The sequence below is a fragment of the Phoca vitulina genome, unplaced genomic scaffold, assembly GCF_004348235.1.
Source record: "Phoca vitulina isolate PV1807 unplaced genomic scaffold, GSC_HSeal_1.0 scaffold2, whole genome shotgun sequence".
NCBI classification, from domain to species: domain Eukaryota; kingdom Metazoa; phylum Chordata; class Mammalia; order Carnivora; family Phocidae; genus Phoca; species Phoca vitulina.
Window position 1 is genome coordinate 51,103,311 of NW_022589705.1, and position 27,167 is coordinate 51,130,477.

At 36.7% G+C, this 27,167-nt stretch overlaps 1 protein-coding gene across 18 annotated transcripts in view; it reads left to right on the forward strand.

Moving 5' to 3' along the window:
* The window catches only part of DOCK7 (dedicator of cytokinesis 7), a 215,382-nt gene that overhangs the window by 144,591 nt on the left and 43,624 nt on the right, over positions 1-27,167 (forward strand). For 6 of the 18 annotated variants that reach the window (XR_004302160.1, XM_032427391.1, XM_032427399.1 and 3 more), the window contains 11 exons: positions 4-93; positions 414-449; positions 1,037-1,132; positions 3,163-3,303; positions 3,397-3,510; positions 5,674-5,844; positions 10,268-10,407; positions 14,916-15,085; positions 16,241-16,395; positions 26,074-26,256; positions 26,367-26,529. Coding sequence is in view for 17 of the 18 variants with exons in the window: in XM_032427391.1 (XP_032283282.1) it covers positions 4-93; positions 414-449; positions 1,037-1,132; positions 3,163-3,303; positions 3,397-3,510; positions 5,674-5,844; positions 10,268-10,407; positions 14,916-15,085; positions 16,241-16,395; positions 26,074-26,256; positions 26,367-26,529 (1,459 nt within the window). In the remaining variant the exon portion in view is untranslated. Of the gene's footprint in view, positions 1-3; positions 94-413; positions 450-1,036; positions 1,133-3,162; positions 3,304-3,396; positions 3,511-5,673; positions 5,845-9,965; positions 10,084-10,267; positions 10,408-14,915; positions 15,086-16,240; positions 16,396-26,073; positions 26,257-26,366; positions 26,530-27,167 lie in introns of those variants that run through there. The other 12 variants (XM_032427428.1, XM_032427429.1, XM_032427460.1 and 9 more) reach the window with 6 other exon arrangements.

A 27,167-nucleotide genomic window follows, 5' to 3' on the forward strand; every position in this document is an offset into this window, starting at 1 on the left:
TAGGCTATGGATCGAAGTTGTAATCGTATGTCTTCGCACACAGAGACGTCAAGTTTCTTACAAACATTAACGGGACGCTTACCAACTAAAAAGGTAGATTCATATGAAGAAAATCCATATAGGGGGAAAGTTCCAACAGTTAAATAGATGGAAGATTTCTTTATGTAGCCAGTATGTTGCAATAATTGCATTTAAATTATTTGTTTAAAAATACATTTGAGCAAGCACTGCTTGTCTGATGCCTTTTTGGGCATACCACTCCAGGGTATGCTCTTTTATATTAGTGCAATGTTTATATCTTTGGGATTGACTGTTTGAAATCAAATTTGATCATCAAATTTTAGTACCAAAATATGTATCAACTCTGAATTCTGTTTCTGTAACTGCTTCTGTTTTGTGTTTTAAATCTCCAGGGAAAGGAAGATGAGTTAGAAAAATTATCACTCTTAGTAAGATATGTTGATTTGCTTCCCTTATGCACAGTTTTGTTAGTCCTTTTTCATATCGATACACACTACTTTGCAAATGCTTTGTATGCATATCCATTATAAGGCAGGAAATTTCTGCTATGTTTATAAAAAAGACTTCAGATACCTGAAAACTTGAAAATTAATGGCTTATATCAAAGTTTAAATTTTTAAAGGTATTTCCTAAATTGTACCAGCAAAGTTCTTGAATGTATTTGCATATGTTGGAATATGTATTTAAGGCACAAACAAGATCGTATTTGTAACTGTGAGTTTTTGGTCTAGTTTCTGTTTGCAGGTACAATTTAGGAGGCTATTTCCCACCTGTCCTTTTAAAATTACATTTTACTGCAAGATAACATGTAATTTTTTCAGCTGTTCAACATGCCACTGTCTTACATGTATAAACAGCCGTTTCGTTAATGGGTGTCCTCACTGCATCATTGAATGGTTCACATGCCTTATTTTGCTTATTCTCATTATATCTTCATTTGTAATCGCATTATTATCTGGTTTGTGTTCTCAGCACGTATGACTTTGATAATAACTTTGGCTTTGCTTCTGGATAGCTTTTTCATGAGGAGCTGGCTTTGCAGTGGGTTGTCTGCAGTGGCGGCGTTCGGGAGTCGGCTTTGCAACAAGCCTGGTTCTTCTTTGAATTAATGGTGAGCAAGCTAAACATGTTTTTAATACTGTTTTCCATAGTTAACGACTTTGTGTTAGCTCATTATTTTATCCTAAGAATCCTCTTCTGTTGTCCCTCTTAGGATTTTACATGTGCCTCCAAGACAAAATTACATTTGTTACATCTCTGAATAAACACTGTGGACACTCGGCACAATTTAGGTGGAATGTGAAAGCTCCTGTTAACTATTTTTTTTAGAGGTGGTTGCAGAACCAGCTGTCTTTTTAAAGGAAACGTGGTACCTTATTTCTTAGCCTGGACGTGGCTAGTGTGTAATGTATTGTAGATTTCATCCCGAACATAGATAAAAAAGGGCTTTATAGATCCTCACTGCTTTCATGGTTCGAAAGCTCTTAAGGAAATGCCACTTACAGCCAATTAAAAAACAACACTTTTTGCTCAATTTAATAAATGATATTAAAAACAAGTGAATTAATATCTTAATATTTATATACACATAAACACATATATACACGAGAGCAATAAAGATTTGCCGTGTGTACAGTGTGTAGCACTGTCCCTGTGGGCCGGGGGTTATCAAGGCACAGAGAGATTAAGTAACTTGCTTAAGTTGGTACAGCTTTTATTTACTTATTTTTTTTAAGATTTAATTTATTTATTTGACAGAGAGAGAGCAGGAGAGAACAGACGGGGAGTGGGAGAGGGAGAAGCAGCAGGGAGCCTGATGGGGGCTCGATCCCAGGACGCTGGGATCATGACCTGAGCTGAAGGCAGACGTTTAACCGACTGAGTCACCCAGGCGCCCTGGTACAGCTTTTAGATAGCAGAACTGTGATTCAAAGTCAGGCACTTTGGCACTTAGGGACTTTCCTCTTCAACCTCTAGAAAGCTGAAGTCATTGAAACTTTTTCTTCCAAAAGAGAAATGTGTAAAAAAATAAAGGAAAACAATACAACAACAACAAAAAGGAAGGCAGGAAGAAAAGAAACAAAAAGAGCTTCCAGAGTATGTTATACGGTCATTCTCAGCATTGAATGTTACCCATATTGGGGATAAGAAGACAGCTTTTCTAGAGACTTACTAATCTACCGAAGAAAATAAGTCAGGGACCCTATGTAAGTGATAGGCAACTCATTTTTTCCTTCTAGAGAATAAACACCAAGTTTGTCATTCTTGTGCTTTTAATATAAGATCAAATTGTAATTTTGATTTATTTTTTGATAGTCTTACATGTATATTCAAATTTCTTTAGAATAGTTAAAAAGCTGCAGTTTAAAACTTAGCTCTGCTGTTTACTAATTGTTGAAACTTGGGTTCGATTTCCCTGAATTCTGTATTACTATTACCACATTGTTGTAATTATCAATATCCAGAAGCATCTTTTAAAAGATTTGAGAGAGAGAAAGAGAGCGCGAGTGCGCACACGAGCATGTTGGGGGAGGGGCAGGGAAAGAGACTCTCCAGCAGACTCTGCACTGAGCACAGAGTTAGACATGAGCCAAAACCAAGAGTTAGACACTCAGCCGGCTGAGCCACCCAGGTGCCCACAGAAGCATTTTGTACACATAAATCACTTTGTTAATTTTTGCCTAATATCTTATAATTCATATTGAGTCATCAGTGTTTAATGTACATTCACCATATGTCACTATATTATAGATGCTGAAGAGACCGCAGTGAAGTTAATGTGTCTAGTGTCTCAGAGCTTACAGTTTGGGGTATATAGAATGTCAAAATGTTGAGTCTTGGAAAGATTTCATTTAAAACCATTTTAAAGGGTGAAATATTTTTCTGTTCACATTCATAATTCTTTTCATATTGGTAGCCAGAATAATTTTATGAAGGTGATGCAGTGATTGAGTTGTACTGTGTTTGATATTTCTTGGGAACATATAAAATATTGCAGGGAGATTCTCAAAGTATTTGAGGAGCTAGAAGTATTTCAGCCATCTGTTAAATCACATAGTGTAGTGAAAAAATAGCCCTAATGTGATTAACTGTTAATTGCATTCATAAGAAATTAAACTAATGGCTTATTTACTTTTTCAGGTAAAGAGCATGGTGCATCATTTATATTTTAATGATAAGCTTGATGCACCAAGGAAAAGTCGTTTTCCAGAACGTTTCATGGATGACATTGCTGCTCTTGTCAGCACAATTGCTAGTGATATAGTTTCACGATTTCAGAAGGTAATGATAACTTTTTAAAAAATTAAATCTCTATCAAGTGCACATTATACTATCATACTTTTATATGTTTTTGTTTTTTATTCTGCTTTCCAGGACACAGAAATGGTTGAGAGACTCAACACAAGCCTTGCATTCTTTCTCAATGATCTGTTGTCTGTTATGGATAGAGGATTTGTCTTTAGCCTTATTAAGACCTGCTATAAACAGGTAATGCATAATTAGTAATAATTAACAAATAATTTAAACATTGTGTTTGCTGTTTTTAGAGTTGTAGCTAAGAGATCTTCAAGAACACACTCATATACTGATGTTTTTAAAAAGCAGCATTTTTCTTTTTAAAAAGGATTTATTTTCAGGAGGGGCAGAGGGAGAGGCTCTGAGAGAGAGAATCTCTGGGGCACCTGGGTGGCTTGGTCGGTTAAGCATCTGACTCTTGATTTCGGCTCAGGTCATGATCTCAGGGTCCTGGGATCAAGCCCCGTGTCAGACTCCCTGCTGAGCTGGGAGTCTGCTTGTCTCCCTTTCCCCCGGCCCTCCCCCTGCTCTCTCTCCCTCTCATTCTCTCTTAAATAAATAAATCTTTAAAAAAATAAATAAAAGCAGAGTATTTTTATTAGTAAGGCAAAAGTAAATTTCATTTGTTTTATGAGGACACAGTCCTATGGCAAGCTGATATCTGTACAGCTGACTTTTCCTTTATTTTACTGGCCCAGTCAAACTCTTCGTTCCCATTCTGAAGCAGATCATCAAGTCACTAGTCTAAATGTTAAGCAGCCCTGGGGGTACCTGGGTGGCTCAGTTGGAAGAGCATGTGACTCTTGATTTCAGGTTCGTGAGTTTGAGCCCCCCATTGGGTGTAGAGATTACTAAAAAAAATAAACTTTTAAAACAATTTGGAAAAAAATAAATGTAAAGCAACCCCCACAGTGCCATGCAAGAGTACCAGTTACACTGAATGAGCAGCCAAATGAACTTTTTTGTATATTTATTGGGTGATTTTTAAAGCAGCTGCATTTAGCTGTATAGTCCTCCTAATGTAGACCTAGACATTGTAGAGTTTAGGATCATGGACAGATGCTTACCCAAATCCCCAGTGTCAATCATTATGTTGCTTTTATTATTTTTTAAATTTATTAATTTTTTCCATTATGTTGCTTTTACTAAACTAAAGCATCCTGGAACTTTTCTACAAACAGCTGACTTTAGCTTAAAATTTTTATCAACCGATTAATGAAATGTGTCTTTTGGAAAACATTAGTTATTGGTCCTGATAGGCCATTTGGGTAATGAGCTGTATAATCATCCTAGAATTACCTTTTAAAGGAAGTTTAAAAATATGCAGCTCTTGGGGTCCTACTCAGCATTATTGAGGAGTTTGAATCGTGGGGGTGGGGGGTGGGCGTGTGGGGCACAGTGCTTGTGCAGCATTTCTGAGAATTGCTGGTCCACAGGCTCATTTCTGAGAATTACTGGTTTAGAATGCTGTTTGGTAGTCTAATATTTAGAATTTTGGAGATCTATCAGCTGCCTTTATTGTATGTTCCATTGATTGATTGATTTACTTTAGAGAGTGTGCATATGAGTGGGGGAAGGGACATACGGAGAGGGGGGGAAAGAGAGACTCCCAAGCCGACTCTGCGCCGAGTACGAGCCCGATGTGGCGTTTGACCCCACAACCCTGAGATCATGACCTGAGCGGAAAGCAAGAGTTGGACGCTCAACCAGCTGATTCACCCAGGTGCCCCTGTATGTTCCTTTTAATAGAGAAGTTAAAACTACACATGGGCACTGACCCACTTGCAGATATTTGCAGCAGTATGTATTATTTTTACTTTACCCCAAAATTTTGTGTTCTGTTGCTCCTCAAATCTTGTTATTCTTCAAGCATTGACTTCCTGTGTTTGCCAAACACTGAGCTAGACCCTAGGGATGCCAAAGCTATTAAGTCAGTGTATATATGTCTCTTCAAAGTAGCTTATCATGTAGCTGGGTGAATAGACAAAGAGGTAATTATAAATACAGATTAACACAGCTGCTGATTATCCAAAGAATGGATCGGTTCTTTTATGAAGTTATTTTGGTGGTATACTTTTCCTTCATAAAGTGCATCTTTGAGAAGTGGAAGTATTAATCCTATATTGGAAATACAAAGAATATGACTTTTAGTCTAGTCAGTGGATTTGTAAACCTTAAATAGATCTTCTAGTTCCCCATTTTTTATTCTAGCAGTAACTCTGGAAAAAGTGGATACTGTTGTTTACGCCACAAAACCCAACACTGCCCACTAAATACTTCACCTGTCATTCTGGTGTTGGCTTAGAGAAATGATAAATTCAATTGGTGTTCTTTTATTTATGTAATGCTTACAAGGTATCTTCAAAGCTTTATTCATTACCAAATCCAAGTGTGCTGGTGTCCTTGAGACTGGATTTTCTGCGAATTGTCTGCAGCCATGAGCACTACGTTACATTGAACCTGCCCTGCAGCCTGCTTACTCCACCTGCATCACCATCGCCTTCTGTTTCTTCTGCAACATCTCAGGTATGCAAAGTGTATGAAAAAATTTTTTTATAGAGCTCATTTTTGTAAGAAAAGCAGTCTGAACACTGGAATAAATGATAAGAAAGACTGTTGAATAATAGCTGTGTGATAGGCTCCATACTAAGTGCTTTATAAATAATTATTATTTGCTCCTTAGAGTAATGCTAGGAAGTAAGTTCTATTATTTTCATTTTACATATGAAACAGAAAAGTCATGAACTTACCCAGGGTTACACAGTAATAAGTGGCAGAGCTAGACTTTGACTCAAGGCACATGTTGACTTTATTCTAGAGCCCAAGGTCTTAACTACTATATTGTACTCCTCTTACAGATTTATGCACATCCATGTGAGTGAATTCACTTAGATAAGCCCATTTCGATGTTTTCGCAAGTTGGGTTTTCTTGAAGCAGATACAAGGTTGTCTTGAGTTTGGGATAGAAGATGTTTATTAGGGATCAGTACCTGTGAAAGGCAAAGAAGTGAAGCCTAATGTAGCAGAGAGAGAAGTCAAACTGCGGGGCAGTCCTGAGAAAGCCCTGCCTACTGCCCTTGTGCCTAGAAAACCCAAAGGAAACTAGGTGGTTGTTCCTAGGGTTTTATTGGGTGGCAGCAGACAGACTTCAACAGCTAGTAGTTTCTTTTGGGGTGGGGGGGGAGCGGAGGTTCCTTTTTTTAATGTAAATTCAATTAATTAACATATAGTGTGTTACTAGTTTCAGAGGTAGAGTTCAGTGATTCATCAGTTGCATAGAACACCCAGTGCTCATTCCATCACCCAGTTACCCCATCCCCCCACCCACCTCCCCTCCAGCAACCCTCAGTTTCTTTCCTATGCTTAAGAGTCTCTTATGGTTTGTCTCCCTCTCTGATTTCATCTTGTTTTATTCTTCCCAGGTTTTTTTTTTTTTTTTTTTTACTAACCAGAATCATGCTGTATGTATTGTTCTTTGGTGTGCTTGTTGGAGATGTTTTCAGCCTAGCCTCGCTCCTTTTATCCATTCTGTATTCCACAGAAATAGTGTCACTGTTTGGGTTGCTTCATTCTGCTGTTATAATTATGCCCACTTTTGTGCACAAACTTGAGCATAGGGGCTGGAATTTAAGAGGAAGAGTGCCAGTTTGAGCCCTTGGCAATCTGAGGTGAAGGCGTATTGACTTGGCATACCGTGCGTGCTGACTCGGGCAGGAGGGTGGCTGGACTGGGAATTTGGGACCCACAGGCCGATGGCATCATGTATGACAGGGATGTGGCTGGTTTTGCTTTTAACTTTTGCTTTTCTAGGAAACTGTATCTCTCCTTCTATTTTAAATGAAAGCCTTGCTGGATAGAGTATTCTTGGCTATAGATTTTTTCCTTTTAGCAGCTGGAATTGATCGTGCCCTTCTCTTCTGGCCTGCAGAGTTTCTGCTGAAAAACCCACTGATAGCCTTGTGGGGTTTCCTTTGTATGTCACTGCTTTCCTTTCTCTTTCTTGCCACTTTTATTTTTTAAGATTTTATTTATTATTTATTTGACGGAGAGAGACACAGTGAGAGAGGGATCACAAGCAGGGGGAGTGGGAGAGGGAGAAGCAGGCTTTCCGCGGAGCAGGGAGCCCGATGCGGGACTCGATCCCAGGACCCCGGGATCATGACCTGAGCCGAAGGCAGACGCTTAACGACTGAGCCACCCAGGCGCTGTCTCTTGCCACTTTTAAAATTCTCTCTTTATCACTACTTTTGGCCATCTTATTTACTTTGCGTCTTTGTGCAGACCTCTTTGGGTTGGCTTTGTTGGGGACTCTCTGTGCCTCCTGGATCCGGATTTCTCTGTCCTTCCCCAGACTCAGGAAGTTTTTTAGCTATTATTTCTTCAGACAAATCTTCTGCCCCCTTTTCTTGCTCTTCTCCTTCTGGGATTCCTATCATGCGACTGTTAAGCTTGACAGTGTCGCTGAGTTCCCCGGGTCTATTCTCATTTCGCGTATTTTTTTTCCCCTCTCATCTGCTCAGCTTGATCACTTTCCATTACTCTGTCCTCCAGGTGGCTGATCCGTTCTTCTACTTCCTCTCATTTGCTGTTTATTCCAGGTGGTCTATTTTTATTTCCATTTAGTGAGTCCAGTAGCTCTAATTGGTTCTTTTTTATGTCTCCTATCTCTTGGTGGAGGGTCTCATTGAGGTTCTGCACTCTTTTCTCAAGTCCAGTGAGTATCGCTATGAACATTACTTTAAATTCTCTGTCAGACATATTACTTATCTCCATTTTGCTTAGGTTTCCTGCTCACTCTGATTCTGTTCCACTCTTTCATTTGGGACATATTCCTCTGTCTCCTCATTCTGTCTATTGCTGTGTCTGTTTCTCTGTGTTAGGAAAGTCAGCTACGACTCCCACACTTGAAAGTAGTGGCTTTATGAAGAAAAGGTCCTGCAGTGCAATGTCTCCTTTTCCCCAGAAAATGGTGCTTCGGGGGGTGTCTCCTATGTGTGTTGCTGCAGGAGCCTTCTACCATCGTGGCTGCGATGTGTTTGCCTTCAGTCCAGCCTGCGATGGCGCTCTGCCTGTTGTGGGCAGAGTCTGGTGCCTGTGGTGTTAGTGGGCCGGTCCGGGGCTGCCTTGGGCTTGAGTTGAGTCAGAGCAGGTGTTTGCTACAGGTGAAGTAGCACCAGACTGTAGGCACTTTCCCTGTGTTGTCCTCTGAGAAGCTTTTGTTGGTGGGTGGGGCCTGCAGTCTGACCAGGTGCCTGCCCCCAGCCACTGCTGGGGTCACAGTCAGACTGGTGTGTGGTTATCGTCCCCTCTCCCTGGAGCAGGACTCACTTTGGAGTGGTGCTGGCCCTTGTCTGGGCTGCATGTGCACTGCCAGGCTTATGGCACCGCTTTGATGGGATCTTGCCAAGAGCGATCGGAGGGGGTGGATCTGCTTCGCTGTGGCCTCTTGTCTGTGCTGGGCTGCAGAGAGTCTGTTCCGCCAGTTTTCGGGCTGCTTTCTGTGTTATTTATGCTGATGTGGGTGCTCTCTAGGCGGCCATGCGGCAAGAGGTGAGCCCAGGGACGTCCTACTCTGCCATCTTCCCAGCAGCCTCTGAACAGCTAGTAGTTTCTGTCAGGACAGAAAGGGGTTATCATAGCAATTATTTTGTTTCCTATCATACAGATGGAGATAAAGGGATTTTCTGGTTTTAGTATCAGAGAAGCCTGGTTCTTCCCTCTAGTGAAACATTCTTTCCGCTCTGTAATTTCTGAGGCAGACAAGCTGCTTTCTTAAGCTTTCTTAATCTCTTAATGTTTAAAGTTATCTTAACTTTTTGTGATGTTATTTTTGAGTTATTTAATTCCTGGATGTAATTCCCTAGCCTACATCAATCTCAGATGCATGATAAAAAAAATGTTTTTAAACTTTACCTTGATTAGAAAACATGAGAGAGCACCCATAACTTTTCATTTTATGTTTACGAAAAATCTTATGGATTGGCATATTTCATGTACTCTTTTACCTGGCTAGCATACGCTTCTTCCTATAACAGATAAGGCTGTGTCTTTTGCTTTCTTCACACATCCTCTGCCAAAGATGTGGCTATCCAGTGGAGAACAAATTAATCATAATATAGTTCCTAAAACCTTTAATGAAACACATTTGTTTACATCTAACTCCCTCTGAACATCTCATTCAGCCAAGAAATTAATAGAATTCTTTCCATTCTCTTGCTCCCCTTGTTTTTTATCTAACTACATTAATTTCATTCTAATAGATGATAGAGACCTCACTCTTTCTGGGGGGAGGGTGCAAGAATAATCTAATATACTTATTAGGAAGATGATTTCTCTGTAGAGAAATCTGAAGTCTGTTCTAAAAAACCTCACATGGATGGTCTTGAATATGAATTAGAGGGGGATGAGATTGTAGACACTCTTGAACTATATCTTAGGGAAATGCTATTTTGCAGTATTAAAAAAACTGTGAGTGAATCACAAAATGATAGTAATTTTCTAGAGGTAGTATTTTCTCTGAAAAACAATTTTACTGGTATTTGGACTTTCTCTGGAAACCAGTAGCTTTGACTATAAATATGTCTTTTGTACCCAGCAGTAAATGCGTAATATATCATTTGGGTTTAGTTGCTTTTTTTCTCCTTTAGGGTATGATACTGAAACATTAAGTGGCTAAAAGAATAAAGAAAAAAAAAAGATGGAAAAGTTTCAATCTGAGAAGAAGGAAATAGAAAATAATTAAAAGTGTTATTTCATCATAGTTTCCTATACCAAAAGTAAGAGCAGTTACTTTCTCCAATGTGAATAATAGTAATGTAAAATAAACTACCCTAGGTGAAGTGCATCTTACTTTGAGATAATGCTCATACTGCGTTTGTTGTAATGTTCTGTCTGTAGGATGTTTTGTTGCACAGCTATTGTAGTTTTGTTCTATCTCACTCCCAAACAGAGTTCTGGATTTTCCACAAACGTACAAGACCAGAAGATTGCAAATATGTTTGAATTATCTGTGCCTTTCCGCCAACAGCATTATTTGGCAGGACTTGTGTTAACAGAGCTGGCTGTCATTTTAGACCCTGATGCTGAAGGGTGAGTAGACTTATTTTGCCTTGGGAATAGCAATTTGATTTTGGATAATGGGACAGAAGTATCGCACTTATATTCCTAAGAATCAAAAGAGTACTCTTTACTACTCTTCATCTACTTCTGTATTCACTAAGTTCCATACCCATGTTATCTGCATTTCACTGATTTTAAGAAAGCCAGTTTTTCATACTTCATCATCTCTGAACTTGAGGTTTGTTTTGAAATGAGTGGTGTATCATGGTTTATTTGATAGCATTTGTTTTTCCTTCATGGTTACAAAAAATATTTGTGAATATAAGTAGGTAGACTCCTAGATTTGTTGATACACAGTAGGCACATTTCAGTTGAGGAAAATGGACTAGTTTTCTATTCCTTGTAAGGAAAATTTATTGTTTGCCATTATACTGTGTAGCATTTTATTTCAAAATATGCCCTATAAACAAATATTCTTAGGTTTTAAGAACTTCCAAAGTTGTATACACTTGTACAGGATTTTTAGAAATTGATATAGTTAGGAAAGGGCATATTCTCTGATGATTTGAATTTATAGAAATAGCTTTAGGGTTGTGGTCTAGCATCCCTAGAGAATACTTCTATCTTAATAATTGTTTTAAAAAATCCGTGTAATCATAATTCCTTTAGGTAATGGTCACTTTAAAAAAATCCTCATAGTAGGATCTTTAGGAGTTTTTTTAAAGTTTTTATTTAAATTCCAGTTAGTTAACATGCAGTATAATATTAGTCTCAGGTGTACAATATAGTGATTCAACACTTCCATACGATACCTGGTGCTCATCACTGCAAGTGCACTCCTTAACCCCCATCACCTATTTCACCCACCCCCCCGCCCCCCTCCCCTCTGGTCACCAGCAGTTCTCCATAGTTAAGAGTCTGGGTTTTTTTGCTTATCTCTTTTTTTCTTTGTTTTGTTTCATAAATTCCACATAAGTAAAGTCATAGGTTATTTGTCTTTTCCTGACTGACTTATTTTGCTTAGCTTTATACCCTCTGGATCCATCCATGCTATTGCAAATGGCAAGATTTCATTCTTTTTTATTGCTAATATTCCAGTGTGTGTGTGTGTGTGTGTGTGTGTGTATGTGTATGTACAGCATCTTCTTTATTCATCTGTTGATGGACACTTGGGTTGCTTCCATATTTTGGCTATTATAAATAATGCTACAATAAACATAAGGGTGCATATAACTTTTTGAATTAGTGTTTTTGTATTTTTGGGTAAAATCCAGACTTTTAAGATTTATTTATTAGAGAGAAAGTGCACATGTGTGCGCAGGAGGTGGGGGCAGAGGGGGAGGGTGGGAAAGAGGAAAAGAATCCCAAGCAGACTGTGCTCAGCATAGAGCCCAACGTGGGGCTCGATCTCATGGCTCCAAGACCATGACCTGAGCCAAAACCAAGAGTAGGATGCTTAACTGACTGAGCCACCCAGGTGCCCCTAAAATCTAGACTTTTAATAATGGTCCTCAAAGCCCTATTTAGCTGGCTCTTAGGTACTTTTGCCACTGTCTTCCCTCCCCACATATTAAAATCTAGCCATCCCAGTCTTTTTTTTCTGCTTCTTTAATATGCCAAATTCATTCCTACCTTATGGTATTTGCACTTGGATTTTTTTTTCTCTGCCTAACAGTGCTCATGTTACCCTAAGACTGTCATGTACCCTTTTGCTCCTTGTGATTCTTCAGGTCTCCACTCAAATAGCATCTTCTCAGCGAGGCTTTCACTGGCCACCCAGTCAAAATGATAGCCACGCTGCCCTGCCACAATCATTCTTAAACATATATTTTTTCTTTTATTTTCCACAGAGCATTTCTCTGAAATTTGCTGCTTAATTTCTGTCTCCTCCCATTAAAACGTGATTTCATGAGAGCACACACTTTTATCTTTTTTGTTTGCTGTTGTACTTCCAATGCCTTAGAATTGTGTCTGGCACAAGGTGGATGAATACACATTCATAAATAGATGTTAATTCAGTAATATATGAGTAATTGACTTTGGGAGACTCACATCTCATCTCTAAATTTTATGTTCTTTAGTGATATACAGATAAAATACAACATATATTGTCTTAGATAGGTACTTGAGGAATGCTTTTCTTTTTACTTCATCTGCTTGCTAATAATAATTCCTTGAGTGGCAATAATATGTTTTAATATTGATCAAAGATTTGCTCTTCAGAAACTTTGATTATAGTTAGAAAATTAAGACTATGAAACAATATGATTAAATGCTAATTTTGTAGCACATAATTCTATAGAAAATTAGTACCTCTACTGCATTTGTGACACTGAATTATTACTTTTGCGTCTGTGTTTCTCTCTTACAATAGCAAACTCTTTAAGAACAGGGACGGTGTCTTATCCCTAATACTTAAAATAGGATATTGCACGTCCTGCATAAACATATATTTAATAACATGTGATTGAGTAATGTAGACCTGTGAAAAGGCTTATAAAGATGATTGGGTAGAGCTTATTGGTAGGTTAAGGTCGGGCTGGTAGCTACACAGCTAAGGAATACACACCCGGGCTTGGGAGTCATCATTGGTAATACAAAAATTCAGAAGGGAGAACATAAAAACCAAATGACCAGAATCTGAGACTTGGGTGAAATGAGAGAGAGAGTATGAGGAAAGGGTGGGAACTATTTGGAGAAAAAATTGAGAAAAGATAAGATGACAGCGTCGAGTAGAGAACTGGAGAATAAAATCTGAGATATGTCAGTTAGATGTGGTTCTTTTTTTTTTTTTTTTTAATTTTTTTATTGTTATGTTAATCCCCATACATTACATCATTAGTTTTAGATATAGTGTTCCATGATTCATTGTTTGTGCATAACATCCAGTGCTCCATGCAGAACGTGCCCTCCTCAATACCCATCACCAGGCTAACCCATCCTCCCACCCCCCTCCCCTCTAGAACCCTCAGTTTGTTTTTCATAGTCCATCGTCTCTCATGGTTCTAGATGTGGTTCTTGATAGTGTTTAAAAATACACTTTCTGAATAAAAATCTCGAAGGAAGAAGAAAGAATCTCCAGCTAGATTGCATATATAGCAATGTAAAGCGGCAGATAAGATGAAGGGCTCTGGTTTCCAATCCCAGCTTTGAAATTGGCTATGTGATCTTAAAAGAAATAAGAGCTAGTATTTACTGAGGAAGGCAGTGTACAAGGCAGTGTGCTAATAAGTATGTTACATAAATTATGCAACTTAATTCTCACAGCCACCTTATGAGGTAGGTAATTACTCTCTTACTGTAGGTAGGGAAACCGAGAAGGTAAGTAACTCTAAGAAATTATTTAGTTACTAAATAATGAAGCTAGTACAGTGCCATGTTGTAAGCATTCAAAAACTGTTAGTTCCAAAGAAAGGGAGTAGATACTAGGAAGTAAGTGGAAACAGTTGCTATGGACTATACATTTAGGAAGTTTATTACTGGAGAAATTATGGTAATAGTTTATTACTCGGAGAGAGTATATAACGTAGAAGAGACTAGTTTCAAGTGAACATGTATTTTCAATATAGGAAAGGCTTATTTGAAAGAAAGAAGGGAAAATTTTAGTGAGGGGGGCATTGAAGCTGTTGAAGACATGTGGGGTTCATTAAACATAATGGAGAAATTACTTTTTGAGAGAAGTACAACTTTTTCTGAGACAAAAGGAATGAGAGAGAGATAAATGTGGGGATGTGTTAAAGATCTGACTAGAGCAAATTCAGAATGGCTTTTCTTTCCTAAAAATCAGAAGTCGGAGGTAAGATCTTTTTCTGAGGTGGATGGTGAGAGGCTGAAGGGGCGAATGAGGTGTGGAACTGCTGCCAGGTGTAGCCCTAAGGGCCTGTCAACATTGGCTGAGTGTTTAATTAGAATAGTTGGCAGAGACAAAGCACCTTCAATCCGAGAAGAGGCAAAAAAAGAAAAGTGATGAGTGTTTTAGCCCAGTTGAAACTCAGGGGATTGAGCCTACAGAAGGTGTATGGCCCAAACAAGGTAGATGAGCAAGGAAGTTGAGTTTAAATCCGAGAAGTCAAAGACAACCCCCCCAGCCTATGAACTGCATAATCCATCAAGTAGAGGATTTTTCTTTTAGAAAAAGGACATAAAAGTTTATTTTTGGCAAATGTGAGAAGATCTAATATGAAATAAAATTTGAAGCTACTTATGATTTTTTTTTTGCTTTAAAATATAACCACAACTGGTCTTAAGTTATTTAATATAAATATGTACTAATAAGGAGTTAATATAAAAATAATTGGGATTTACTTCTAGGTGAATTTGTTTAGCATTTCTTTTTCCCCTCCATCTTTACTTTATACAGAGAGACATTTGTTAATTTCATAATGAGAAGCGTTTCATAGGAATACATGCAAATATGTGGCAAAGTTTAAGTTAAACAAAATTGATTCAGTACTGTGACTTACTGTTTGCTTTAAAGATATTAACTAATCTCTGTGACCTTAGTGCTGCTGCTGCTTCTTCATCTTCTTTTTAAATAGACTGTTTGGATTGCACAAGAAAGTCATCAATATGGTACACAATTTACTATCCAGTCACGACTCAGACCCACGGTACTCTGACCCCCAGACAAAGGCGAGGGTGGCCATGTTGTATCTACCTCTGATTGGCATTATCATGGAAACTGTTCCTCAGCTCTATGACTTTACAGGTACTTTGTATATTTAAAACATCTTAAAGGAAATCTCAGTGTTGCAAAGTATTAGAAATATTTCAAGGCTAAAGATCTTATTTTAGGAAAAGAAATACAAGGAAATGTACACTGGCATAAATGAACTGTAAATATTTAACCATATTACTGAATGACTTTTGACTACATCAGAGAATTCACTGCAAGCTTTCCTCAAGTAGTTCTTACGATGAATTTTAAAATAATGATTTATAGCACTTCTGTACCTGCCTATTAGAAAATAGGTTTTTTGGTATGAGACTGTACTGTTCATCCGAAAAAATGTATGTAAGAAAACACGGCAGATGTTTCCCACCTTTAGTCTCATTTATATTCATATATATATAATTGAAATTAATATTCACCTGAATAACAAAAATTAGGTTTATTGTTAACACTGGGCTAATAAGTTGAAGTTATGTTGCTTTTTAAAAACTAGAACTCACAAAGTTTTATTGCTCTTGCTTTCCATATTTAGAATTTCTTGAATTCCTTCAGTTGTCCTAAAGAAAACCCTATAGTTTACATTTAAGAAAACAAAAACGGGGCGCCTGGGTGGCTCAGTCGTTAAGCATCTGCTTTTGGCTCAGGTCATGATCCCGGGGTCCTGGGATCGAGCCCCACCTCGGGCTCCCTGCTCAGCGGGAAGCCTGCTTCTCCCTCTCCCATTCCCCCTGCTTATGTTCCCTCTCTTGCTGTGTCTCTCTCTGTCAAATAAATAAACAAAATCTTTAAAAAAAAAAAAAACATTTACTGAGTACCTATTACATATTAAGAACCTGAACAGAGCTGGTGATACAAAGATAACTAACTCTGTGTCTTTAAGGGACTGGTAGTTGAGTAGTTCAACCAGTATTCTGATCGCCAAAGTGGGCTTCCTAATCTGAAGGCAGAAATGTTTATATTATTATATCTTCTTTGACTAGCAACTTCTCTACAAAACTACAAATTGTTACTGTAGGAATGAGTTAATGTTTAAAATACTGTTTAAAATAAGAAAATCTAATGGTAAATATTACATCTTAACAGGTTTTTCTTTTAAAGAGTAATGGAGAGTAGGAAATTGCATGCTCAATAACTGTTAATTAACCTAAATGGAATTTTGGTTATTTATTTTGGGATTATTTGTTTTTCCAGAAACTCACAATCAACGAGGAAGACCAATTTGTATAGCCCCTGATGACTATGAAAGTGAGAGCGGAAGCATGATAAGCCAGACCGTTGCCATGGCAATTGCAGGAACATCAGTTCCTCAGCTAACAAGGCCTGGCAGCTTCCTCCTTACATCATCGGTAAGAACAACCCTCCTGCAGAAGTTTTTTCGAGAAAGACAGATATTTACAAGGATGTACCCTTAAATAACAGATTGTTGTATTAGCTGATGCAAGAGTACTCTTGAGTTTCATTTACTTTGTGGAAATATTAAGGTTGTGAGAATATTGCTTATCTTGTACTGAGTTGTTTTAAAAATTATTAATACCTCAAGGTTTATGGTTGCTCTGTATTCCACCATTCAGAATTTTGGAAGTTACCTTATTGTATATGGCCTATTTTCTTTATTTTCAAAATACATTTTGTTCTTCAACCCTAAGAAATATTTTCAGTTGTTTAGTAATTGAGAATATTTTTTTTAATCTCTGAAGATTTATACTGTTTCATGTTTAATAAAATTGATAGGTACTCTGCCCCTGTAATTTTTGCCCCCTTAAAGAGGGAAGGATATGGGAGCAGAGAGGAAACAAACTGCCAGTAGGGCAAGATCAAGTTCTAAAAGACTTTCTTTCAGAAAAATGCAATAGTACTTATGGAAGCTGTCCTGACAACTTCAAGTTTTATTGAGATAGTTTACATATCAAAACATTCACCCATTTTAAGTGTACAGTGTCATGGTTTTTAATGTATTTACAGAGCTATATGGCCACCACCCCAGTCTAAGTTTAGAATATTTCCATCATCCCAAGAAGAATGCTTAGGCCTATTAAGAGCCACTCCCTATTTCCCCCCAGCCCTAGGCAGCAACTCACCTACTTTCACTGTGTATCTGTATAGATTTGCCTATTCTGGACATTTCATATAAATGGAATTATACACTGTGATCTTTTGTGTCTGGCTTCTTTGACTACATGTAAAGTTTTTGAGTTTCAGCCATGTTGTAATGTGCATCAGCACATCTTTTTTTTTTTTTCTTAATTGCCAAGTAATACTCTTTTGTATTGATATGCCAGATTTTTATCCGTTTGTCAGGCTATGAACCTTTGGATCCTTTCCAGTTTTTGGGCTGTTAAGAATAATGCTGCTATCAACATTTGTGTGCACATATGTTTTTATTTCTCTTAAGTAGATATCTAAAAGTGGATTTGCTGGGTCATATGGTATCTCTGTGTGTAACATTTTCAGACGCTTCTAAATTCTTTTAAAAGTGGCTTCCCCATTTTACATTCAGCAATAAATGAAAATTCCTGTTTCTCAAATCCTCTCAAATCCTCACCAACACTTGTTACTATCCCTTTTTTTATTTTAACCACCTTGGTATAGAGTAGTATCTCATTGTGGTTTTGATTTGCATTTCCCTAATGTCTACTAATGTTGAGCATCTGTTCATTTGTTTACTGACACATCTTTTTTGTGTGTCTTATTTAGAGAAAAGTTCATCCATCTTCCTTGCCATTTTAGTATTGTGTTACTCATTTTCTTGTTACCAGGTTGAAAGAGTTCTTCCTATATTCTGAGTACAAATCCCTTATTAGGTAGGTGATTTGCAAGTATCTTCTCCCATTCTGTGTATTATCTTTTTGCTTTCTTGATGGTGTCTTTTGAAGTGCACAAGTTTTTAACTTTGCTGAATTCCAATTTATCAATTTTCTTTTATCACTTGTACTTTATATATTTTATATGTATAATATCAAAAGTACATGAACAATTAAGGTATCATAATAGAAGAAACAATAGTGTACCCCCCACCCAGCTTCAGAAATAGAACATTGCAAATTCCTTGAAAGTTCCCAGTCTGCCCTCAGTTCAGTCCCTGTCTCCGCCCAAAATGACCACTGTGGTCAATTTTGTTGACCTTCCTTTTCATTTTTTAAAACTTCTCTTATGTGAAATATACTACATATTAAAAAGTACATGAAACATAAATGTACAAATTTATAAAATATTGTAAAATGAACACCTTTGGAACCACCACTCAGGACAAAATATAGAATGTTGGCTGCCTTTCAGAAATCTCTAGCATGCTCTTCCCCACCACAGCTATTCACCAAGCTGCCCTCTATCCTGACTAATGAAGTAATTGCTTAATTTTGCTTATAGTTTTATCATTCAACTTTGCACCCCTAAACACTGTAATTTAGTTTTGTTATATTTTTAATTTTCATCCATGTTATAAAATGTAGCTATAATTTACTGATTTTCATTTCTGTATGTCTTTAAATTGTCTGTCTATAGATTAATTTATTTACCTCTTCTTGTCTTAGATGCATAAATGGCTTCTGGTCTTTGGTTATTTCAAATAGTAATCCTATAGATTTCTTTACATGTATGGTGTGTGTGTATGTGTGTGTGTATATACACTTTTATTTAGGTTATTTTCTAGGAGTAGAATTTGCTGGGTTATAGAATATGTATGTATCTTTATACCAGATATACCTGGGTATTTTTCCAAAGGGTTTGTCTCAATTTATACTTTACCTACAGTATGAGAGTTCCCATTCTTTCACATGTTCATCAGCATTTAGATTTTTCAGACTTGAAAATTTTTGTCAATCTGGTAATTTATAGTTGTATCTCATTTCAGTTTTCGTTTTCCTGATGCCTTATGAGGTTATGCACTTCTTCATATACATGTTGGCCATTTGAATTTTCTCTTTTGAGGTTCTAGAGTTTTTCCCATTTGCCATTTGGTTGTCTGCCTTTGTTTATGATTTGTATGAGTTTATTTCTGGATCAGGCCCTTTGTCAGTTATAAGTGGTTCAAATATTTCTTTTGTGTGTGTGTGTGTGACTTGCCTTTATCACATACTTAATGGTGAATTTGGTGATTAGAGTGTCTTATTTAAAACACTTAAATTTGTCAGTCTTTTCCTTTACAGCTAGTGTTTTTTGTATCTTTAAAATTTTTTTCCCTATTCCAAGATTTTGAAAATATTTCCTGTGTTATTTTTTAAATGCTTTTTTGTTCTTTTATATTTAATCCTAAAATCTACCTGGAATTTTTTATGAACAGTAGAATCTGGGGATTCAGGTTTGTTCGTTCATTCATTCATTCATTCACTTATACCGAATTATCACAGCACCGTTTATTAAAAGATTATTTGGCCTACTCCTCTAGAGTCCTACCTCAGTATGGTCTATCATGTAGAAAAAGTCCTCATGCATATAAAAAAAATTTGTCTTTCTACATAAATTTTAGAATCAGCTTATGCTGTTCCACTAAAGTAAAGAAACAAAAACCAATGAACCTGTGGGGATTTTGGTTGAGATTATAATGAGTCTATGGATCAGTTTTGGTGAAAATTGATATTAAATCTCTTAATCCTTGAACATGTTAGATCTCCCTATTATTTAGGTCTTCTTTAACATCTATGAATATATAAACTTTTATAGGTTTCGTTTTTTAGAAATACTTTATTCATTTGAGAGAGAGAGAGACAGATCACAAGCAGGGAGAGAGGCAGAGGGAGAGGGAGAAGCAGACTCCCCACTGAGCAGGGAGCCTGATGTGGGGCTCAATCCCAAGACCTGGAGATCACAACCTGAGCCTACGGCAGACGCTTATCCATCTGAGCCACTCAGAAGCCCCTATGGTTTTCACTAAAGAAGCCTGGTACATCTTTTATAGATGTGGTTTTGGTCCTTGATATTTTTTATTTTTATAATATTATAAAATTTAAGTAATACATACAATTATATATAATCTTATAAATGTCATCTTTTTTGAAAATTCTTTTTTCCAACTGTTGATTAATTTTATGTGGGAATAGAATTAATTTTATACAGTGATGCTTATTTCCAGCAGAATTGCCAAACTAATAACATAGGTATAGATTTTTTTTCTACATACACAATCCTATCATCTGTGAATAATGGCAGTTTGTTCCTTACTTTCAAGTTTTTTTCATAACTTGTTTTCCTGGCTAGAACCTCCAGTACAGTTGTTAAATACAAGTGGCAATAGTTGGCATCCTTAATGGGGGAAACTTGCAACATTTCATTCTTACACATATGTGGTATAGTTTTGGGGGGATTTTTTGGTTTGGGGTTTTTTTTTAAACTCTCCTTTGTTACAATATGGAAGTCTTCTTTCTGTTCCTGATTTGCTAAGAGTTTTATTTTTTAATTATGAGTAGGTGAATTTTATTATGCTTCCTTTGAATCCATTGAGACGCTCATGTTATTTTGCTTTTAAATCTTTTACTGTGACCTCTTTCAATTGATTTTCTAATGTTAAATCTACCTTCAATTGCCAAATTAAACTGATTTTTTTCCATGATTGTATATTAATGGATTTTGTGTGCTGTAATTTAAGATTTGTGTATTTGTGCTTGTAGGTAAAATTGTTTGTAATATTTTTCTCATAATGTTCTTTACAGGTTTTGGAATCAGGGTTAGGTCAGCCAATTTAAATTTAAAAGGGAGTTTACCCTTTTATTCTGTTCTCCGTGAGGACTTGTTTAAAATTGGAGTTATTTCTTCCTGGAATATTTGGAGAACCTGTGGGTGATGCCATCTGTACTTGTAGTTTTCTTTTTTGAAAGTTTAAAAATTACTGATTTAATTTCTTTAATGACTATAAGACTGTTCAAGTTTTCTATTTCCTTTTACACTGATTTTTGTAAATTTTACTCTAGTAGAAATTAAAATTTATTGGCATACAAAGTTCAGCTATCTTCTGTAATCTTTTTTTTTTTTTTTTTTTTTAAAGATTTTATTTATTTATTTGAGACAGAGAGAATGAGAGAGAGAGAACACATGAGAGGGGGAGGGTCAGAGGGAGAAGCAGGCTCCCTGCCGAGCAGGGAGCCCGATGTGGGACTCGATCCAGGGACTCCAGGATCATGACCTGAGCCTAAGGCAGTCGCTTAACCAACTGAGCCACCCAGGCGCCCTTCTGTAATCTTTTTAAAGTCTATGCCATCTGTAGTAGAGATAAGTGGTTTCATTTCTGTGACTGGCTTTTTGTACCCTTTGTCTTACATCAGTCTCAACAGAAATTTGTGTATATCTTTAGTCTTTATAAAAACCAGTTTGGGGGCCTGTTGATCCTCACTTTTGAATGTTTATCTTCTTTATTTACTGTCTTCTATTTTCTTCGGATTTATATTGTTCTTTTTCTAACTTCTTGAGATGGCTGCTTAACTCACTAATTTTCATCATTTCTTCTTTGGTACATATTATAAGCCTGTACATTTTCCTTTAATTATTGTTTTAGTTACATGCCACAGTTTATATGTAGCATTTTTATTATTCAGTTCAAAAATATATCTAAATTGCATTATGATTTTTTTTAGAATTTTAGGCTGTAAGTTAAGTTTTTGTTTTAAAATATCTAGTCATACATGAACAGACATTTCTCCAAAGAAGACCTACAAGTGGCCAACAGACACATGAAAAAATGCTCAATATCACTCGGCATCAGAGAAATACAAATCAAAACCACAATAAGATACCACCTCACACTGGTCAGAATGGCTAAAATTAACAAGTTAGGAAACAAATTGATGTTGGTGAGGTTGCAGAGAAAGGGGAACCCTCTTACACTGTTGGTGGTAATGCAAGCTGGTGCAGCCACTCTGGAAAACATGGAGGTTCCTCAAAAAGTTAAAAATAGAGCTACCTACAACCCACCAATTGCACTACTAGGTATTTATCCAGAGGATACAAACATAGTGATTTGAAGGGGCACATGCCCCCCAATGTTTATAGTAGCAGTGTCCACAATAGCCAAACTATGGAAAGAGCCCAGATGTCCATCGACAGATGAATGGATAAAGAAGTTGTACACACACACACACACACACACACACACACTCAGAGGAATATTACTCAATCATCAAAAAGAATAAAATCTTGCCATTTGCAATGAATGGATGGAACTAGAGAGTTTTATGCTAAGCAAAATGAGTCAGAGAAAAACAAATACATGATTTCAGTCATGTGGAATTTAAGAAACAAAAACAGATGAACATAGGGGAAGGGAGGGGAAAAATAAAATAAGATGAAAACAGAGAGGGAGGAAAACCATAAGAAACTCTTAACAATAGGAAAAAACTGAGGGTTACTGGAGGGGAGGTAGGTGGGAGGATGGGGTAATTAGGTGATGTCCATTAAGGAGGACACTTGATAAAATGAGCACTGGGTGTTGTATGCAACTGATGAATCACTAAATTCTACCCCTGAAACTAATAATGCAATATATGTTAACTAAGTTGAATTTAAATAAAAAATTTAAAAAAAGTTCTAGTCATAGGGTGGGGCACCTGGGTGGCTCAGTCAGATAAGCATCCAACTTTTGATTTTAGCTCAGGTCATGATCTCAGGGTTGTGAGATCGAACCCCGCATTAGACTCCCGTGGTGGCAGAATATAGAGCCTGCTTAAGATTTGATCTCTCCCTCTGCAGCCCCATATTTATTTATTTATTTGTGTGTGTGTGTGTGTATGTAGTCATAGGAAAATTTTTCATAATCCCCATGTTTCTGATTTTGGCCTGATTTTATAATCAGAGAACTTTGTGTAATTTCAGTTATATTTGTAGTAACTGGTTTTATGGTCTTGTATATAGTCAGTTTTTGCAAACAGCTCGTGTATTTGAAAATGCATATTCTTCATTGTCCTATATTTGTCCATTATACCTGTTATTTCAAATTTATTAATCTTATTGTTTAAACCTTTTTTTCTTTTTACTGAATTCTGTCTGCTTCTTCTAATACCCTACTACAATCATGGTTTTTTTAATAACTTGTCATTTTGTCAGGTTTAGTTTCCTTTGAGGTCTTATTATGAACTGTCTAATTTTAAATTACATTTTTTGATGGATTGCATCTTTTATCAACATGAACTATAGTACTTTTTTTTTTTTTTTTTTTGCCTTCAAGTCTACTTTTGTATATTAGTATAGTTATGCTAGGTTTCTTCTGAGATACGAGTTTTTCCACCCTTTACTCTCAACATTTTTTCCTTATGTTTTAAATGTTTGAAACTTATGTTTTGGATGTCTTTTATAAGTAGCATGTAGTTAGATTTTGTTTTAAATTTTTAAAATCTGTTTATTTTTGTCTCACTAGAGTTTTTTAAAATCCATTTAATTTAGTATAACTAAATTTAATGTAATTTAATGTACTTAACATTTTTAATTTTAATTGTCCCATCCCTTCTGTCTCTTTTGTCTCCTTTATTGTCTTGTATTTTTTTTTTCTCCTTCCATTTTTTCCTCATTTTACTTTTTCCTTTCTACTAGTTTGGAAGTTAAACATTCTGTTTGTATTCTTTTTGTGATTGTATTACAAATCACAGTATACTTCTTTGAATTAAAGTCCACTCTAATTTAATCATTACCTTTACCTTCACATTGGTTAATAGAAGCTCTCAGAACAGGTTGCCGATTTATTTACCTTTCTCCCTACTTAAATGCTATTTTCAGGCATTTTTAATTGTATATATCATTAAACCTCAAAAAACATTGTTACTACTTTTATGGCTATAGAAATTTAATTATCATTTAGATTTGTCCATGTGTTCACCACTGTATTTGCTCTTTTCCCAAATTTGTAACCTTTCATTAGAAATATTTTTCTTCTTTTTGAAATATATCCTTTAGAATTTTCTGTGCTATGGTGATGAGCTCTGTGTTTCCTTGAAAAATGTGTGACCTTCATTCTTAAAGTTTTTGTTTTTGTTTTTTTGAAATAGCATCTGAGTTTCCTGTTTTCTTCCAGCATGCGAAGGGCATTGTCTCTACTGTGTTCTCATTTCCATTGCTGATTTTTTCCCCCTCTTCTTTATGATGTTCTCCCTAGAATTGGTCTTCTGTGGTTTCACTCTGTTCCATCTAGCTTTGAATATTATCCTGCTTGGTATTTTTTGGACTTCTTAAATCAGTGGTTCAGCATCTTTCTTCAGTTCTATGAAATTCTCAATTATTATATGCCCAAATATGTCCTCTTCTCCATTCTGTCTCTCCTCTTTTTGCATTCCAATTCAACATACGTTAGTCCTCTTTATCTCATCCTCTGTGTCTCTGCTCTTGTTTTGTATAGCCCCTCTTTTTGTTGACCTGTGCTTCATGCTGGGTTGTTTCTTTTGATCTATCTTCCAGTTTATTAGTTCTCTCCTTAGCTGTATCTAATATTACATTAAACCAATCCATTGGGTTCTTAATTCGGTTATTGTATAATTTGGCTAAGTGAATTTATGTAGGTGAACTCACTTACATGTGCATGCATCCATGAGAGGTAGTGAACATAGAAAAGTGCTTGATCTCTCTATAGAGCCATACTTTCTGCATTTGAATCTTGGTCCCACTATTTACTGCAAAATACCTGTACAAAATACTTCTTGGTGTTTTGGTTTTCTTGTCTATAAGATGGTTTAAGTAACAATATTTATCTCTTTGGATGGGTGCGAGGAATACATAAGCTCATATGCATAAAGTTTTCAGTACAGTGAAGAGCACAGAGTAAGCGTCATGCAAGAGTCAGCTGCCATCATTTTCCTCATCCCGGACAGCAGAGGGATTAGGGTAGTAGTTGAGATCATGACACCAGTGGTTAAGTACTTCCTTTTTCTTTTTCTCTCAACATCCCTTCCACTGCTTTCTTATTATTATTTAGTATATTTACTTCACCAAATATTAGAATGTAGTATAATAGACAAATATAGAAGAATATAAGATTTGGTGTCTGGTTAACCTGGACTAAAATTCTGGCTTACTTTCTAGCTTTTCATTTCCTTACCTGTAAACTAGAAATAACCATAGTCAGTACCATCTCATAAAATCATTGTGAGCATTAAATATGAAAAAATGATTGGCATAGTGTCTGGCACATTTCAAATTTTGTTATGTTTTGTCATCATTGTTATTGTCATCCTGTATTCTTGTCTGTAAAACTGAGATGATACAACTCCCTTGGTAATATTGTTGGAGGACTGAATGAAATAACGTATGGAAAGAGCTTAGCATGATGACTGGAGCAGAATAAATACGGAATAAATGGTATTGTAGACAAGTTTTTATTCTTAGTTTTTCGTTTATGTTTCACATACTATATACAATTGCAGACTGAAGACTGAAAATAGCACCTTCACCTTACAAGGTGGCCCTTGAGAGGAAACTGTGGTTCTCTAAACCTGATCAACAGTTTTTATTACTTTCTATTCTTATATCACTTTTACTGAGTGCTTTTTTCCTTTTACCATATTACATCAGACATGATGAAAATAGATACATTAGTTTTAATAGTAGGATCTTTTAGCTTTGTCCCTTGATGTTTATTTGTTGTCTGCTGGAAGCACTACCATAAATTAAAACAATCTTTCAATCCCGGGAAAAGTTTATTAAAATTCAGGACCTTAAGTTTAAAGTTCTCTGTGACTTATTCAGGTATTGTCTAAATCAAATGGTGGGGCTTTTTTTAAAGATTTTATTTATCAGAGAGAGAGAAAGGGAGAGAAAGAGAGAGCCTGTTCTCACAAGTGGGGGGGGAGGGGCAGAGGGAGAAGGAGAAGCAGGCTCCCCACTGAGCAGGGAGCCTGAGGCAGTTGTTGATCCCAGGACCCTGAGATCATGACCCAAACCAAAGGCAGACGCTTAACCGACTGAGGCACCCAGATGCCTCTTCAAATGGTTCTTTATAAATATTTGCTTTTTTAAGCAATTTTTGTTTTATTGTATTTAGAAGAAAACACCTAACAACCCCCCAAAAGAAATGGCCATTGATCAGTCTGTCTCATTCTACTATTCTTTATTTTCAGAGTGGCAGGCAACACACTACCTTTTCAGCAGAATCCAGTCGGAGCCTTTTGATTTGTCTACTTTGGGTTCTCAAGAATGCAGATGAGACGGTTCTACAAAAGTGGTTTACAGATCTCTCAGTCCTACAGCTAAACCGGCTACTAGATTTGCTTTATCTCTGTGTATCTTGCTTTGAATACAAAGTAAGTGATCGCTATGCCATTGCAGAGAAGAATGAGAAAGCAAACATCATGTGGAAAAGGAAGAACAAAAGTTCCTCAATGTCTCTTCTTTTCTAATGTTTAAATTTTAGGGAAAGAAAGTGTTTGAAAGAATGAATAGTTTGACCTTTAAGAAATCAAAAGACATGAGAGCAAAGCTTGAAGAAGCTATTCTTGGGAGCATAGGTGCTAGGCAAGAAATGGTGCGCCGAAGCCGAGGACAGCTTGGTACGTACACAATATCTTCTCCTTCTGGTGAGAATTTTTTCAATTTCCTTGAACTATATATTATAGTGATCATTGTTGCAAGTCTTCAAAGATTCTACACTCTTTTAAGTGTTTTTCATTTTTTGTTTGTTTTAGAAAGGAAGGGGGGTGAGGAGCAGAGGGAGGACAGAATCTTAAGCAGGGTCCACGCATGGAGCCTGACGCAGGGCTTGATCTCACAACCGTGAGATCGTCACCTGAGCTGAAATCAGGAGTCAGATGCTTAACTGACTGAGCCACCCAGGCGCCCCTTAAAAAGTGTTTTGAATGAAACAGTGAATTTACTTGAGTAACCACTTCTCTGTAGGAATTCAAATTAGAGTTCTAAACAGGGTGAACATATTTCCTGATTTGTTCTGGAGAGTCCCGGTTTATTACTGTTGCCCTTGTGTGATTATTAATAGCATCCCCCCGCCCTTTAAGACTTTTTAAAAGCAATTTTAGGTTCACAGCAAAACTGAGCTAACAGTACAGAGATTTCCCGTCTACTCCCTAACACACATGCATTGCCTTCCCCGCTGTCGACATCCCCCGCCAGAGTGATGACTTGTTAGACTGATGACTTGTTAGACTTGGTACTGAACCAGCACTGACACATCATTATCACCCAAAGTCCGTACTTGACA